This window comes from Synchiropus splendidus, chromosome 10, assembly GCF_027744825.2.
Source record: "Synchiropus splendidus isolate RoL2022-P1 chromosome 10, RoL_Sspl_1.0, whole genome shotgun sequence".
Classification (NCBI taxonomy): domain Eukaryota; kingdom Metazoa; phylum Chordata; class Actinopteri; order Syngnathiformes; family Callionymidae; genus Synchiropus; species Synchiropus splendidus.
The window spans coordinates 23,247,444-23,266,381 of NC_071343.1; the positions used below are offsets into that span (position 1 = coordinate 23,247,444).

The 18,938-nt window shown below is 40.9% G+C and overlaps 1 protein-coding gene across 1 annotated transcript; it reads left to right on the forward strand.

The window, feature by feature from the left end:
* The first annotated feature begins 652 nt into the window (after positions 1-652).
* On the forward strand, positions 653-14,433 carry lcp1 (lymphocyte cytosolic protein 1 (L-plastin)). Its single transcript, XM_053877650.1, has 17 exons — positions 653-800; positions 3,214-3,289; positions 3,655-3,803; positions 3,878-4,001; positions 4,191-4,323; positions 4,832-4,913; positions 4,992-5,157; positions 5,287-5,429; positions 5,501-5,596; positions 5,748-5,943; positions 8,781-8,859; positions 8,948-9,062; positions 9,955-10,088; positions 10,659-10,779; positions 10,857-10,981; positions 11,536-11,688; positions 11,785-14,433. Exons 2-16 carry the CDS (start codon positions 3,223-3,225, stop codon positions 11,666-11,668), a joined length of 1,863 nt encoding a protein of 620 aa, XP_053733625.1. The 5' UTR covers positions 653-800; positions 3,214-3,222; the 3' UTR covers positions 11,669-11,688; positions 11,785-14,433.
* The last annotated feature ends 4,505 nt before the right edge of the window (positions 14,434-18,938 follow it).

Here is an 18,938-nt window from a genome sequence, read left to right on the forward strand (position 1 = left end):
AAATTTTAGATGAATTACTCGCAAATACGTACACATTTCAGCCTTTCATGCCTTTTCTAAAGCAATGTTTCATCATTAATTTCTCAACAGTAGTTAAATATGTTTTTTTTGGTTTGCTTGTATAAAACTTCTGAGTCAAAAATATTGAATATAAATATTTGTTTTCTAAGATGAATTTAATTCTTAATTCTTCAGAAGCCATCATCACATTAGAATCAGACCGATACAGATTTTGGATTATTTTATGCCCTGTCAATTGCAGAAATTATGCCACATTTAAGACGTGGCATAATTTCTGCAATTTTTTTTTGTCCCAGAGTTGGCTGCACTGTGATAGTTTGTGTATTTTCTTTAACGTCATAACAATTATTATTATAGTTTTTACCATTGGATTTTCCCTGCACTTAATTTCTTGATGTTCAAGCATCACTGTTTTCTGATTTGTGCTGATTGCATAATTTTGATGAGATTATTACACTAGCATTTCATGATCTTGATTCTTGATAGAAAGCATCGTCGTTTTATCATTGCAACAACTAAGAATATGGCTGCAAAGGTTTTATCGCCACAATCAGACTTCCTTTTGCGAAGTCAGCTTTGCCTATATAAAGGGACTGACACAGACGCACACCTCATTCAATTGCCATATAAAGGCAAAAAGTGTTCGTCAAAAATTGCGTGACTTCCTTCCTCTAAGATTTGACTATACATACTTCTCTGTGTTTCAACACTTGTGCCGCTTCGACGAAAACAACCAGACAACCCAGCTACACCACCTGCTGCAACTCAGAACATTTACGGTGAGCACTGATCATCACATGCTGCTTATACTTTTGACTCTTATTCTGTGAATCTTTTGCTATTCAGGACACACTTTTGGACAACGAGTAGCTTGATTAAATGCAAATGGCTTAATTCCTTCCACAGCTATGACCACTTTTCACATCACATCACACTGGTTTTTTATAGCATGGTATCAATATCAAATAAAAAAAGAGGATAACCGCTTACAGCTATTGTGACTGTCCAGCTCCTAAAGAAGTAGTTGAGGAAGTTAAAGCACAGCACAGAGCTCAAGCGGAACTCTGTGGTTTCCTCTCATGCTGTAGCTGAACATGAGCAAACAGGTTCGCTTTGAAAGAACAAGTGTTTGATAGCATGAAAATAAAGCTTTTCTGATACAGACAGCTATTTAAGTGGGAAACTTCTATCCATCAGGCTTATTGGCTCTTTGACTCACCTTGGGTAGGGAAATTGCAAGGCAACTTCTGAGTGAAGTTTTGTTTTGTATATTCTAAAAAATTAATCTATGATTCTAAAATTCTGTGGATTGCTTAACTTTTTTCAAATTACTACTGAAATCATTGCGCTTGTGTTCTCTCTTTTGGAAATCAGTTTGGCAATGATCACAGGCAAACACACACACACAAAAAAGCATGCATGCATTGAGCTGCGTGCAGGATTGGTGCACTTCACCACTTTCCAAGCGTTCAAGCGTTAACTGTAATCCTTAACTTGTGGGGAGGATTGGGTTGTATCCTTTCTCCTCTCTCCTCTCTCCCTGTCTCTCTCTCTGTATCTCTCTCTATACATCATGGAATGGTTTCATATGTGCTTATGTTTTTATTGCATCTTATTTCATGCATTGCTTCGACAGGAAGTGACAAAATGTGAAGAAGAAATGAAAGAACTTCAAACAAAGCCTTATAGGAACCTTTTTCATATGCCACCAAGTCCCCTCTGCCTTATGACATTTCCTGTCATGGGTTGCCACAGCAAGTGAGCCTGCCCCACCTTAACCCATCTTGTGCACCAAAATCCAACTTAGCTGTTTCATTCCACGGTGGTTACAGGTCTTAACATAGGTGGTGGTCAGAGGTCACATAGCATCTGCTTGTGTACTATACAATGCAGATGGCAGACGCCCGAAACTTCAATTCAAGCAACATTTGTGGAGTGTTGAGTAACTTCTATGTTTAGTGACAACTCATCCGTTCACCGAAACAGTGCATAAGAGCGCTTTGGAGAGAAGGTCAAAACAAGATACTACTTTTCGGGAATGCGAAAAAAATGTGGAAACAATGATGGTAGAAGCCAAATTCATTTTTGTTAGTCTGGTCATGTGACCAGCTATGGTTGTTGGAAGAATTAGGGCAGTCTAATCTGAAGGCACAAGCTGGAAAGCTTGACTTTATGAAACACTGAAAGAATTCCTTTATGTATCAATATTAAGAAAATGCTGCTTCATGAATGATTTTGCTGGCTGTGAATCACCTGCAGTCCGATTGAGTGAATTGCACATAGAATATTTGTAACTCAAATTATATAGATAAAATACAAAATCGTTTTTGAGAGAAATATTGGGAGGTGGAGGCATTCTGTGTCACTGAGCCTATCTAGTGGTTAATGTCACGTCTAAGTTGCTACACTTGATTTTTAACCTTGTTCTTTGCCATCTAACCAGGGTCACTAAGATACTGTCGGTAGTGGCTAGTCACCAAGGCAACACTTCACATGCTTAAGTTATTTCTTGACCATTTAGACATTTTGTGATTTGTTGAGCAGCGAATCTATACAGGCCTACCGGATGTTCTGCACTTTTAGCAATGATCATCTGGTATAATGCTGCGTTGGTCAGCTGCTGTAATGACCTCCATGTATGCTCGCCTTGGTTGAATTGAATTGATTATATCACAGACGAAGCCTGAGTGGAAAAGTAGAAAGAAAAGAAGCAAAAGAGGAAGTGCAGAAACAAAGTGGATATGAAACAAAAATGATAAATTAGACATGAAACCAAAACATAGGTAGATTTATTGTCATTTCTGCCATATGTATTGCATATGGAGGATTGAAATGTCATAACTTAGCGGCCCATGCAGTGGCATATACAACACTGAACTATGTATAAAATACAACATAAAACAAAAACAATCAAAACAATGTGAACAACAAAAGCAAAAATAAACAACGACAAAAACATAAGTGTCGAGTTAACAATGGGAGTGCAAACAAAGTGTGTGTGTCATACAGAAAGTGTCAAAGAGTGTGCATATTCATACACACACGGTGGGGTGTGTGTGTATGAGTATGCACACACCCCCCCACCAGTCGGCTGGTTCAGGCCCCCCAGTCTTCGCAGCCTTCTTCTGACATCGCAAACATGAACTTCCTTCACGCCATTTTCAGCTTGTGTTCTGTTATCTCCTACGTTAGGATTCCAATATGGCCATGGCTGCAGAGATTACACCAGAAGAGCTGGAGGAACTTCGGGAAGCATTTGCCATGATAGGTCAGTCAATCAGTCATTAAATTAAAATGAATGCTTTTTGCAAGTCCAGTAAAAACCCTGTTGCTTCGTTTTTGTTATCCATTGCTCAGGTTACACATCCCATTTGGCACATTCATTCTCAAGTACATTGGTTCTACAGTTCTAGAGGCTGACCCTTTGGTCCTAAATCATAACCCTCAATAATGGATTATCATTTAGAAGCTAGTCGTTTGCTTACAAATTCTGTCATTTCGTTGAAATGCCAATTAAGTGAATTGTTTTCCAGCACGTTTGAGAATGATGGCAGTTATGACACTGGCACTGACACAGTATGACACAGTTCATATTTGTCTGCCACTTATGGACCAATTTTACTTATTCTGCAGATGTAGACAAAAATGGCTACGTGAGTAAGGCTGAGATCAATGAGCTCTTCAGGGCTGCCAACTTGCCACTGCCTGGCTACAGGATCCGAGACATTGTCCAGGAGCTAACCCAAAACAGTGACAATCTTACCTTTGAGGAGTTCTCCCAAGTGAGTACACAGGTTGCAAATGTCATGCAAGATTAACTGGACAATTTGGAGACATACTTTTTTGTGGCGATCAGATTGTCCATGGGCTCAAGAGCACAGAGGTAGCCAAGACCTTCAGGAAAGCAATCAACAAGAAGGAGGGCATCCGTAGTGTAGCTGGAACTTCAGAACAGTCTGGAACTCAGCACTCCTATTCAGGTTGGTGCACACACAATAATGATTATGCACGCACACATAGCTTGTATGCATCCAAGCCCAGTGAGCCATGCAAAAATGTGGGTATTACCTCCACCCATGAAGACCCAAAGGTGTCAGGATGCAGCACTGCACTTGCAGACACAAACAAGCACCTCTTCACAAGCACCTGAAATATTTGTGTGTCTGTAGAGGAGGAGAAGGTGGCGTTTGTGAACTGGATAAATCAAGCGCTTGAGAAGGACCCGGATTGTCAGCATGTCCTCCCAGCTGATCCCAGCAATGATGACCTGTTCAGAGCTGTGGGAGACGGAATTGTTCTCTGGTATTTTTTTCAGTCAGCACTACCTATTCTAACTACTCTTACTGTCCTTCACCTTTTCTTTTTTATGCATTTATTAATGAAGCCTTCATAGAGTTATTACTTGTTGAATTAATGAAAGGGCAACACCAGACAGTTTAGTCTTTCACTCAATGATAGTGTCAGGCCTCAACTGTGTTTGGTGTGAGTCAGGGATTATAGGAGCTCAACCAGGCTAATACCAGTTCCTTCAGCTCACTGCACATGGGAACTTTGACATGAAGTTATATATAGGGCTGTTGCTATATTGTTGCACAAAAAAAAATCACAGTGCGGGTGGAAAATGTAATTATGCCTGCATCTGATAAATATACGTTTAGGGTCTGCCTCGGGATGAAAAAGCGCAATCAACAATGACGGCAGCCCTCGTATTGCTGTTGCTTCTGTGACAAAGAACAAGAAAATCATTTAATGTTGCAATGCTTTTATCCACTTGTCAACCACACACTCATTGTGTTTCCGTTGTTGACAGCAAAATGATAAATCTATCTGTTCCGGATACCATTGACGAGCGTACCATTAACAAAAAAAAGATGACGCCCTTCACGATTCAGGTAACACGGAGGAAACAAGCTGGACAGACTCCATTCTGTGTGACAGGTGTTCATCTTCAGGTGTCATGTTTTTCACAGGAGAACTTGAACTTGGCCCTCAACTCTGCATCTGCCATCGGTTGCCATGTGGTCAATATTGGAGCTGAGGACTTAAAAGAGGGGCGGCAGCACCTTGTCCTTGGTCTGCTTTGGCAGGTCATCAAAATCGGACTTTTTGCAGATATTGAACTCAGCAGGAATGAGGGTTAGTATATGTGTGTGTGGGGTGCATGGGTGATGTTTTATTTCACCATGTGCAAACAGTCTCACATAGTGTTACTCAACAAGTTCAAATTATCTTTTTATCTGTTTGTATGTCTGCATCTGTGCGTAGCCCTCATCGCACTGCTACGGGACTCCGAAAGTCTGGAGGATCTGATGAAACTTTCTCCGGAGGAGCTGCTACTGCGCTGGGCTAACTTTCACCTGGAGGAGGCTGGGTGTTCCAAGATCAACAACTTCAGTTCTGACATCAAGGTTTTGTCACTTACTCACAAACGGAAACACACACACAAACGTACACAAACGTTCTGTCTCGGCCACTGCAGGACTCAAGAGCATATTACAACCTGCTGAATCAAGTGGCACCTACTGGAGATGAGGAAGGTGTTCCTGCCATTGCCATTGACATGTCAGGCATCAAGGTGAGAACCAAGTGTTTCTTTAAAAAATATTTATTTATTATTATTTCTTAATGTATACTTGAACATACATAAAGTTAAATTGACACCTGTGAATGAGAAGGCACTTGTATGGATGCGGCACGTTACACTGACCTGTCCTTTCTTTCTATAGGAAAAGGAGGACCTAAGAAGGGCAGAGTGCATGTTGGAGCAGGCGGACAGGTTGGGCTGCAAACAGTTCGTCATGGCCCCTGATGTCGTCCGTGGAAACCCCAAACTCAATTTGGCGTTTGTGGCCAATCTCTTCAACAAATACCCGGCACTGAAAAAACCTGAGAATCAGGAAATTGACTGGAGCAGCATCGAAGGTAAACACATCTTAATCATGAACTCCTCGGGTCCATTTAAAAAGCAATCAAACTCAATAGTTTTTCAATTTGGGTGCGGTTGTGAATTCTTAGTTCAATCTTTCCCCAAATCAATGGTGCCCCACATTCAGCTCATAAAGGAGGATATAGAGACATCAACAACTGAACACAGACAGCACAAATAAACATGGCATTACGGAAGTCAAATTACAGTTCCTTTTGGAGGCAGAAACATTAATGACTGCATGTGGAAAAAGAGAGCACATTATTATTAGTAGTTAGTAGTAATTAGTAGTAGTAAGTTAATTAGTAGTATAAGTTGAGTCTGTCAGTGTGACTACCACATTACCATTTAAAAAACTAAACGCGGAGCATCACCCTGTTTCTTTTCCCACAGCACTCCATGGTATTTTGAAATACTTCCATTGGAAGGAAGCCCTGGCCATTGAATATGCTTCATTTAGTAGAAGCTGAAGTTCCAGTACAGCCAACCCACTCTGCGGTGACTGGTTAGGACTTCATGAACATCAGCTCGACATCAGTTGGATGTGTTACATGGTTTCAACCTTTAGCTGCTACTAAGTTGCGTCTGTGATGTATAATTTTCATCAGTTCGATGGAGATGCGAGCATCATGAAAGATAAAACGCAAATGTAGCACTCTGTCTTGTCCTTGCTGGCTATAAAAAATATAACAAGATGCAACATATTAACGTCATAAAAACAACAATATCAAACCTGCCCCGGTCGTCCTGCAATAAAGCTGAGGTGTTCGTGACTGCTGCGCCTACAAACTACACACAGCAAGCCACAAACCTCCTTTCAAGTTTGCTGCTGATCGACAACAGACACTCACAGATACAGACTATAAGGATAGCATCACAACAAAAAATTAACGAATATACACTTCACACGCTGCTTTTTTGTTCTACTTGTTTGTTTTTGTTTACTTTATTATTTATCCTTGTTTAATAATTTAATGTTGTTTATGTTTAACTCTAATGACTCTGTCATCACCTCTTTTTTGCCTTATGTCTCCTATCTCTCTCTCTCTCACACACACACACACACACACACACACACACACACACAAATAAGCACAAGACACAGATTAACACAAGACAAGTACACAAGGAATTAGAAGAGGATAAAATGCAACATGGCAATAAAATGACAGAGAAACACTAACCCTAACCCCAACAGCATATCCAGTATATAGGCAGCATCACATATAAGCAAGTCTGTAAAAAGGATTTCAAGTCAAGTCAAGTCAAGGAAGTTAAGTCAAGTCAACTCAAGTAAAAAAAAAAAAAAGCAGTCATTCATGAAGTGAGGGAGGGGGATGTTTTGTTACTCACTGAATTGGTAACAGCAAAAACGCCCGTTTTTAATCATGAGAAGTCTCCAGACAGCAGCGGTCCGTCTCATGTGTCTGGCTGGAATCCGCCAGCAACGGACTTCAGTCATTGTATGATGTTTCTTTCGTGATCTTTCTGCAAATAACACACGGAAAGCAACAAATTCAAGACCTCTTAGATGTGTCCACTTCATTTTAATACGTGATCACGTGAGATTACATCATTTAAAAGAGATCTGATGGTGTAGCTCTCATGTAAGCTGTGCTGTGCCGCCAGGCCAGTCAGAGTAGAATCACACAGCTGCGCCAGTGCACCCCGTAATTAACTTAACTATTGTGTTAAACATGAACAAAATAAATAACATTTGCACTCACCAAGCGCTAAGCCTGCGGTAGCCGTTTGGTTATTCCGCCGGTGTGGCTGTCGATGATGGGGAAATGCAGGGGCGGTTAGTCCTGATATTACGGTATCCAATCACAGGGCGCATACAAGTCATGTTCAGCGTGAGGCCAGCTAGATGGCCTCGCGGTCCCCAACTGGTGGTTTGATTGGCTATCGCAGCTATTCATCAACTATAGGTGTCTGTTCACAGTGAAGTCACGTGCGCCTGCACTGTTGCTGCTGAAGGCCTTGGACATGACAACACAAGCTAGCTGAATTGTGGTTGGATAAAAACCCTAACCTAGAAAAACACTGGGATATACTATGACATGAGTGTGATTTTTATTAATACTGCATATAATATATTTTGGGAAAATACATTAAAAATGAAATTCACTTTTGACATAAATATGCTCATGATTTCTGGTTATGTTAGGCCAGCAGAGAAGGCCTGCTGTTTTAGCCTGTCTGCTCCTTATTAAAACACTTGACAACAGCCAGTAAAGCGAAAAAGGGAAAAAGCTGCACCTTCGTCTTTATTATTCTACAGCACTGTAAACGACAGTGCAATAATAAAGGTGCACCGCCACCGCCACAAAGGAGCACTGCCATGTTTTCAGCATGTTTTTCACGGAAGAATCCCATAAGACACAACACAAAAACCCTTAGTTTTTGTGTTTCTCTACTGGTCCCTCTATGGACTGCTGATCAATTTGCTCATCTGAGCTGTAGCAAGCAGAGCAATTCTTGTTTGCATATGGTTTTGCAGGGGCTAGTGTAGAATTGAGTGAAGAGAGACGGATGGTGTAGAAGAGAAGAGAGAAGATGACAAATAAAGGTGAGAGGATCTGGTAGTTTCGGGCATGAGGTGGAAGTGAGGCCAACTGTCCATGGGCTGAAGTGCAGGTAGGCAGATGTCTCAGATAAAATCCCAGTCATAGAATGGAAGTGTGATGGAGAAAGATCGGACCGGATACAGGACAAGCTACCAACTTATGAATATGGAACATCCAGCTCATAATTCACAATTGGTTATATATTTGGGAAGAATGGTTAATTTATGGTTTAATTTAATTTTAACATCACTCTCCTGCTGCAGGTGAAACCAGGGAGGAGCGAACCTTCAGGAATTGGATGAACTCATTGGGGGTTAACCCTCAAGTCAACCACCTGTATTCGTAAGAACCATCATCTTCTATAATTTGAAGCATAATTACAGAATCTGTATCTGCCATAAACTGATACCCATGTCTATGCTTGTTTCAGTGACATTGATGACGCCCTGGTTATCTTCCAGCTGTATGAAAAAATCAAAGTTCCTGTGGACTGGCAGCGAGTCAATAAGCCTCCATTTGTTAAACTGGGCAGTAAAATGAAAAAGGTGTGGTTGAGACAGATATTTTATGTCATAAAACACTCGAGCAATCCCTCATTGCATCCATCACTGTGGTTGTGCGGAGTCACCTACAACACAGATTTGTCAGAGGCACAGTCTGGATGATAACCACAATCAGAGCTCATAGAATGGATGGTGGAACCAGAACAAAGGTTCACAGTCATGTATCCAGTAAGAGGTGCCACTGAGTGCATGATACTCTATGTCACCATAGCTTTTCAGCGTTTTCACTTCGAGATAGTAGTAGTACAGCTTTTGTTCCCAGGCCATTGATGGTGAGGGCATGTGTCAACTGAGTTTGAGAATCGATTCAGAATCATTCACATTTGAATACCCCTGGCCCTTGGTGGCAATATTTGTGGGCAAATGTGAGCGTTCGCACCCGACTTCATCTAAATAACGTGATTGTAGATATGATGACACACATGCCTCATAGAGGGGTGGGCAGAAGGAGCTTAACGTGATAAGTCAGGGAGATTGGAAGAGAGATTGCAGTGCCTCGCAGAACTCATGGGGATTGGTTGAAATTGCTTTAATAGTTCATACATTGCATTAATACGTCGATTTCCTGGAAGGACTGATCAGAGCCCAGATATTGTGGTGACGTATCCATAAGATGAATAAGTAGAAGAGAAGCTGATTGTAGAGGTTGCTGCAACTCTGGATCTGTGTGACGAAATCAACGGGTGTGTAGAGCAATACTGATGAATATCGATACTTGTTTTGTTTTTTTTGTTTTTTTCTGGGACGACTTAGTCATACCACATGCAACTACCTGGATGACGTACTAGTATTTTTGCCGGTTCTGAAATCCCCTCACCATCACCTAGATTTTTATCTGTGTCTAAATGAACTAACCTGTCACTGTCTCTTCCAGTTAGAGAACTGTAACTACGCAGTAGACCTGGGGAGAAAGGAAGCCAAATTTTCTCTGGTGGGCATTGCTGGTCAAGACCTGAATGCAGGGAATCGAACCCTGACCCTTGCTCTACTTTGGCAGCTCATGCGAAGGTAAACGATTAAACGTTTCAATTCAAAATACAATGTACACTGTGACCAATGGTCATTTCATTTGTTAACCACTTGTTGTGACAGAATGTGAACACAGATACACACAAAAGTTGGTATTTCCTGTATATCCTTGTTTTGTGTGCTTTGTACTCATTGACATAATGCTTTCCCTATCCTCTCACCCAAAATATAACCTTCCAAAACAAATGGCTGAGCTTAAAAGTTCCTAATAACCTAGCTATTATGAAACCTTCATCCTCAAATTGTTAAGACCAGTCAAAAGGTCTTAATAAACAAAATGTCCTCACAGGTAGGTGTATTTTCCTTAACATAATTCAATAAACCACTCATTCTCACACAAACTCAACGAAAAATGTAAAATATTTAAAATGATCTTTGATAAATGTATATGATGGTGATCAATCCCTATCCCTACTTGAGCAAGATTTAAATGACCTGCTGCTCATTTAGACAGCTGTGGTCTACAGTGGACAGTCTGAGCCAAATCAAGAAAATCGAGAAATAAAATACATTTTCAGTGTCATTTTCAGATTTCACTATTCCTCCTAGGTACACATTGAACATACTAGAGGACCTCGGACAGGGTGAGAAAGTGATTGATGACACCATTGTGTCCTGGGTCAATGATGCGCTCTCACAAGCTGGAAAAGCCACCATCTCAGGTTTTAAGGTACTGTCACAGGGCACAGCTTTTTATTCAATTTCTGGTTAGAGCAATGTTTTAAGGTTTAGGTGATGTCTATCCAGGATGGAGCCATCAGCACCAGCATGCCGGTTCTGGACTTGATTGACGTAATTCGGCCTGGATCCATCCGTTATGATATGCTAAAGACAGAGGAGCTCACAGAAGAAGAGAAAGTCAACAATGCCAAGTAAGAAATTGATTCACATTGAAGGTCACATTGAGATTATGCAATTTCAAAAGAAATGATTATTGTCAAAGAAAGCATTAAATGCTGGTTCATGCACTAAGACCTTGTTTCGGGGAACCCAGCTGAATCAATGACCAGTTTCCCAAATTGATTTGATTTGGAATTATAAGGTTCTAAAAAAAATTCATTTTTTTAGAACAGTCCCCAATTCCCGTCGGCCACGGCATGTTTTATAATAAGCAGACATCTAAGCGTCAACCGGATGTCAACAAGCGTAAATCGAGCTTATGCTCTATGAATTAATATTGCAAAATTGGAATGAAATTGATTCTAGTAGTAGAGCAACCTCATTTCTGCGTCTGACCAGCTAGATGGAGGCACTAAGTGTGAACAATATGCGACGCTGGACTGTGAGAATGGGGAAGGAAGTTGGACAAAGTGGTAGTTTTGAGGAAGTTTTGAAGTGCACATCACCACGCCATTTCAAAGCCTTTTTTCTGTTCCAAATCACCACTAATCCAAAGTGAACACGTAAAATGTGATTGTCTTAACAGATACGCCATCTCTATGGCGAGGAAAATTGGTGCACGAGTGTACGCTCTACCAGAGGACCTGGTAGAGGTCAAACCTAAGATGGTAATGACGGTGTTTGCCTGCCTGATGGCCAGAAGCATGATGAAAGCCTGATCCTGCAACATACAGCTGAGGTTTCGCTACAGCATTTATTTTGTCACGGCTCATACATTTTTATGCCATCCATCATCTTTGAACATCTACTGTGCGATCTGTCATTTTCTTTACAGATTTTTTCCGCTTCACAAAGCCTTTTGGGTCTTGGAGGACAAATTTGATCGACATCTCATCGCTTTTTTTTGGAATTTGTGGCTACTTCATGTTTTCCTTGTAATGAACCAGTTACATTCACAAATGAATTTTTGTAACAGCAACATGACTGTGATGTATTAGGCAGCATTTGAAATAAAAACACTCAACTTTGGAATTAGAAATTAGTTTTGTTTTTTCCAATTCTGTAAGATGTGGTATATGGCTAGTGCATAGCAGTGTAGAAAAAAGAAGCTTGTTTCAATGCAGGTCTGTACTCTGTAAAAGCCTAAAGCATGTCATTTTTTCATGTAGCATTTTACAGACTGGCCTGATATCATAGTGCCATGTCCAGCAGCTGTACTGTGCTTCAATGATTGTCTTTACTTTCATATATTTCTGAACGGAGTAATAGTCCTATTTCAATTATACGCCACTAAACATGAAGAGGCACTTGCTATCCTGTATCCCCCTGGATAAGTGCCATGTGTCTGGTCCAAATGAAGCGACAGATACTTTATGCTGAATTTAGGCCGGGATTGGCTGGTTGTAATAGAATTGTTGGTAAGTAGTCATTGTTGTATGAGGGTTAGGGTTAGGGTTATGACCAAAACAGATACTATAATGCTTTCCCCATCCTCTCCCCCTAAACCTAACTACCCAAAACAAATGGCTTAACCTGAACTCTGGATCAAACTTAAAACCAATCATAATAACCTAGTTATTTTTAAGTATTTATCTTCCAATTGAGGCTTAACCTTGTGTTGTCCAGCCAAATCTCCCCACAAAGGCATAGGTTTCTCACAAGGACAGTGTTTTGGTTCCCAAAAAGTAGGATAAATAAGACCACACACACAAAAAATGGGCACCATCAAACCACACCACTACATCATTTGTATTTAACAAAATATAGTCTTGATACAACTCCATGAAGAATAAAGTAACATACCGTATTTTCCGGACTACAGAGCGCACCGGAATATTAGCCGCACCCACCAAATCTAAGAAGGAAAATGGATTTTGTTCATACATAAGCCGCACCGCTCTATAAGCCGCGGGTGCACCGTTGCTGTCTGCGCCACAGAAAATGCATGAGGATCACTTCTAGCGATCCTCTAGTACTAGTTTTGAAGACGGGGTCCAGTGTCGAGACTGACTCATGAAACAATCTTGCCAATGTTCTGAACTCCAGTCATGAACTCCTCACATCTTATTTACATTTAAAGTGTTCAGAAAGCGCTGTTTTCACCCTCCAGTAGATCGTCTCTGTCAGCAGAGCTGCGGACACAAACAGCGCAATTTGAGCGCTTTAAAGGTAAATAAAACGCCCGTGATGTCATCGGTTTGATGTGACGAAGCTCAATATTTTTGCCAGCAAAGAGCATGCTCATTAGACTCTAAAAACTCGGGATGCTCCGAGAGACAGGGAGAGCACTCAGCTGAAGTAGCTGTCTTCAATCTCTTTCATGAAAGTTCTCACTCTGGACGGTTGCAAACGTTTCAGATTGACCGCGAACGCTGCATCTGACACACACAAGACTGCAGCGGATTCGGTCCCGGTTGATTCCGTCTTAAAACGACACCTGAGAAAGGCTGCTCATCTGGCGCGGTGAAATTAATGATTATTTCTCGGGCAATATGCTTCGCGTTCTGAACGTCACGCTCAGACCGGCGAGTGTCGCGAGTGACCGCTGGTTCCTGTAGTTTCACTTTCATGAGCACCAGAAAACTCTCTGTGCTCCGTCAAGTGCTGGTGTTTTAAATATCGTATTGAATTCGTGGCGTTGACGCCCTTTAACGTGCATGTGCTGCAGGATGCAAACTTGACATGACAGACTGAAAAAAGCTTCCGCATTAGACACGCCGTTGCCAAGCGAGTGGCGAGTCGGGAGGGAGGAGCAGACGCATCACAAACCGCGGGCGGTGCCTCATCAGAACGGCTGCTGTCACATGTGATCGGATTTTGTGACCAGCAATGACAGGCAGTGGTCGGCATTCACAGATCACAACGAGTTCAGCCTTTCATAATCGGTGGCCGATTGATTGGAATATCCCTGTAAAAATCAATATATTAGCCGCATCGTTTTATAAGCCGCAGGGTTCAGATCGCGAGAAAAAAGTAGCGGCTTATAGTCCGGAAATTACGGTAATATTCCAGCAATAAACTATTTTTCAACCTGTTTAGAACTGTCACAAACATAAATAAGAGGCGCAAAGTGCCACATAAAACTTGATTTTTCTAGCCATCTTTGAAGTAAAATCAGTCACATCATCGAATATTTTTGATGCTGCATGATTGATACAGATGATGGCAAGTGCAAGTGCCAATAAACGCTCCTTTCACGCGGTGGACCTCAAAGCAACAATGGGTAACATTAGGACAGAAATTATTTTCATATTTCCTGAGATGACAAGTTTCAGTATGAACAGTCAAAAATCCCGGAGTCAGCTCTCTGTTAAATGCTCCCTTGGACTCTGTTACTTTGTCTGGGCGAGCCACCCAGAGGTGTGTTCTGTGAGTGGTGTCACAGCCCCAACTCCACCCTCCTGCAACACTTTACGGCAGACAGGCAGAGCGACTTCGGCAGCGAGCTGAGTTCCTTTGCGACATCATGGCAGAAGAATGTAATGACAGAGCAAGATCCCGGACAAGTGTCAATATAGGTGCTGCTTTTATAGCCTGGCATCATCTGATCCTGTTCAACTTGTAAGTCAATGTGTTCACTGCTGTCTCTGTTGTGTTGCAAAATCATTAAACAAATGTCTATATGCTTGTTGGTTGTATTGAAGTGTAGTGTATATATGTCTGCCGCGAAACAGATGAACTGCCGTGATAAAACGGGATAGACATACTTCATGGATGGTGAAAATAGTTTTGCAATGAAATGACTGCCAGCGAAAAATGACTGGCTCACTGAAATGGCTCACATTCTAACACAGTTATGGATGTCTGCTGTTTGTCATATTGCACTGTCGAAGCGCTCAGTGAACATATAGCTAATATAACCGATTAGCCACGATGCTAATAAGGCCTGTAAGGCATTCTTTTTGCTTTCCGCTGGTCTTGGGTGTGTTATCAAATGTGCGGAACTTATTTTTGAGATGATTATAAATGTGTGAGTGTCCGTTAGTCATTTCATTGTATTTATCAGTGTTGGATATATTGCATTCTGTGATGAAATTTTTTGCTGTTTCGCCAGTCTTTCCTCATAAACAAACATGGGATGGGGGGTGGGACCGGATATCCATCCTTATGACGGCCTGCAATTACACTCATTTACCTGTGGCTCCGCCAAAAGCAAATATTCTCATTCCAACTGCTTCAAGTAAGTTTAGCCTCAGCTTAGAAAAGCTCTTTACTTCAGATACTGTCACTGGAAGGGTCAAACCAATTCTGGGTGCAGTCTACAGATTAGGGTAGATTTCTGCAAGCTTTTTTCATGGACGAAAGTCAGTATCTCAAGTAGAGTCATGGACTTTGATGGGAGGTCAGGCAAGTTCTTCAGCCTCGGCACAAGGTGTCTGGAATCCATCTCCGATTGTTTCTCAAAGCCACATTCTGCAGTGCGGAAAATGAACAGCTGAAGCATCAACAACAACATTGAAAAATATGTTCTCCAGCATCCTCATATCGTCACTCAAAAACTCATTAAACGCATCAAAGAAGTGATGCTTTGCGGACCTCAGCCACTTCAGCTGCAGAACAGCCTCAACATTCATTTCTTTACAGAAATCCTTGGCTGACATCTGTGCAGACACAGTCTGTTGTAGCCCTGTATCTTTGAAGATCTTTGTCAATCCCATTGAGATGACTGACTGCATGCATCAACTTGCTCACATGGTGTATCTGGCTCAAGATGTCGTACTACACCACTGTGCATATACTGAAGCAGTAGGATCCACTGCCTCTGCCAAGGACTGGGCCTCAACCTTAATGATGAGGTCTTTAGTGTGAAATCTCACCTCAATCAGTGCCTCTCTCACAGCAGCTGCCTGATAGCTCAACAACTTTTTACACAACTTCCCCACCTTGTGTACGTCCACATCTTCAAAGTGATGCCCACATGTTTTTTTCAGTATGGCCCATCTCTGAGTGGAGGCTGAAAACAGGGTATAAAGCTTGCACAAGATGCAAAAATAATTCATGGTATCAGTGGAAACATCAGCCACAACCAAATTCGGGGTATGAGCCCCACATAGCACAAAATTGCTCTTGGATATATTTGTCTGAAGCCTGGCTTGAACACCCTTGTTTTTCTCCTTCATGTTTGCCCGGTTGTCCTCTGTAGTCCTCAAAATGAACTTTGACCTCCTCTAGTCTTCTATGAATCAGAGATGCCAAATGCAGTCCTGTTGATTCCTCTACCTTCCAAAAAACCCATGAAATGTTTCTTTAGGTGAGCTACATAAATTACAACTGACAGCCATGAATAACAATGGAGAAATATTTTGCCTGCTTGATCTCACTCACCATTTCAAAAATGGTATTGTTGCGCATGATATCAACCAGTTTGTTCTGTAGGCTGTGACTTAGGTAGATAGTGTCAGCAGCGCTCCTTTTTGCGCCCAGGTACGGTGCTCTTATATTAATTGGTCAAATTGTGTTATTAGTTCGACCTCTTAGAGGAAACTGCCATCAGATTGTGTGAACAAAGTTTCTATAATCCCTCTTTGTACCATCACAGTCAAATGGGTCAACACTGCTCTCAATCTGATCTTCTCAGACTCTAGAAGTGCCATGTCCAGGTTTAATCTGACTGCCAGTTCTTTCCATATTTTCATGGAGTTAAGGTGTTGTGGACTGTGAGCAAAGACCTTGCATGTTTCCAGTCTGTCAGGCCTGAGTTTCTCAAATAAATTTCTTTTGCTTCTTTAGAGAGTTTGTGGCAGAAACTGAAAAGGCTGTTGTTTTTCTCTGAATAGATTAACCAGCTTCTGTGAATCCTTCCCCCAATAACAAATGTCTTTTTGAAATACTGCGGATGACAACTTCTTTTATCCGACTCATTCCTGGGGAGAGCTAAGTCAGTCAGTACAAAGCAGATGTGTCTGAAATTCTGTCAGTCAGAACTGAAGGCCATTTGGCAGGGTCAGCTCACTGATGCTCATTGTAAGGGATTTGTAATACAGGCATTTCAAATAAATAAAAAATGGAATTATTACTGGTACACGTTATTCATTGAATTTAAAACGCTGCCAAAGTTTAAAGAAAAATAAAAAAAAGTACACAGACACCCGAGCATTCCTGCAACAAACACAACGCTGAGGAGCTAGTTCGCTCCAACCCATAAATATTTCAGCGCCTGATTTTTGAATTCAGGAGCAATTGCTTTTTACAGTCGCGATATAATATTAACACATAATATGTACCGGTATGTAATATGTAAGTCACACTAACATCACCCATACATTACATACATACTAGCAAAACACACTCCAAATTATTTAAAAAAGCTATCTGACATATAACTTACAAAATGTCATGTCACTGTTTGTTAGAAGTGAAATAACTATATGTCAAACACTGTATTTCAAACATATAATTAAGTAATTGTGATTTATGTGTTAAAATATTTTAATCACGTTTAATCGTTTTAATTTAATTTAATTTAATATCTGCATTAATAATTTAGCATCAATAGCAGTTTGCTCTCCAGACAACACAGAACCTTTGTAAGTGCAGGAGTTCCTGGTCCACTGATCCCACTGATGCACAAGACACATCGCAGCTAGGATGATAACAACAACAACAAACATGGAGGAACAAAAGCAAACGAAAGCAATCTGTTTGCTTTTGTTCAGGGATGTTTTTAGCTACACAATGGCCAGGGTTTCCACTACTGTGAATGTATTTGAAATTCTTATAAAACTGAAATTCTTATACAGATATTTTCAAGACATTAAAAGAGCTTTAGTTTAAATAAGGTTGTATAAAAACTTGAATATAGCAACCCTCGTGATTTATAGTGCAATTGTCAAACAGATGCAAAATAAACAATATTTTGTTGTTTAAATGTATGTATGGGTCCATCATTTGATTCAGTAATATACTTAATCCATTCCAATTGAAAAATGTGGCTTCCTGTGGCAAATATTCTTATGCCATTAAATTAATTGAGATTAATTAATCACAAATTCTCTAATTAAATATAATTCTTAATTGAATCCCAGCCCTAATAAAAAATATATGGTGTATAGGAATAAAAGGTCTGCAGTCAGGTGACGTCTGTGTGAACTTGAACCACTCCACAAAAGCACAACACAAACACAAACGGGGTGAAATTAGTTGCATGACATGGTGCCTCAATGCTAATAGTTGTGTTAGATAATAATTTCATATGTCTCATTAGGGACACATGGAACACACTGTTAAATGATGACTTGTTTCCCAGCTTCAGTGAAATGTTGGACAAATATCCACCCACACTGGAGTCCAAATACGCCACAGATGGCTCCCTTTTGGGAGTAAACAGGAATGTCTGTTTTGTCTGGAGAGGTCGTGCCATGGCGACCCAGCTGGTAGGCTAAATATGGACATGTCCGTGTGTTTGTATTACTACTACTGAATAATTTGATGCGAAGTGAGACAAAGCAATACCAAGCCATGCGAAGCGAGACAAAACGATGTCCAGCCATGCCAAGCGATGTTGAGACGATTATGTTGATGCTAATCTGGAATAAACCGAAAGCATCCCACTAATTCTGTGGGTGTTTCTGCTACTGTTGCTACTTCAGCAAAACAAAATACTTCTAGTCAATTCTGAAATATAATTTATCTGGAAGCAGTTTGCGGCTGACACTGACAATGAGAGAGAACTCGGTCATGAAATGAAAAAAAAAACCAAAACAAAACATTATGTGCAGACATTGTTTGCATTTTACTGTAAAAGAGCAACTGGAGCATTGTGACATGGACTGCAGCTCTGTGGTGTGTGAAACCAGACGCCTAAGTGGACCTTGCTAGAGTTCACGATCATATTTTTAATAGTACTATTAACACAGGCAACTCAACTGTTGTCAGAACAGCGATTACGAAGTCTCATTGGCCAACCCGGTGGCCACCCCAGATCTGATAGTGTTGGAGAATAATTTGACATGTGTCATTAGGCACATGTGCAACAGTTAGTTAAATGAT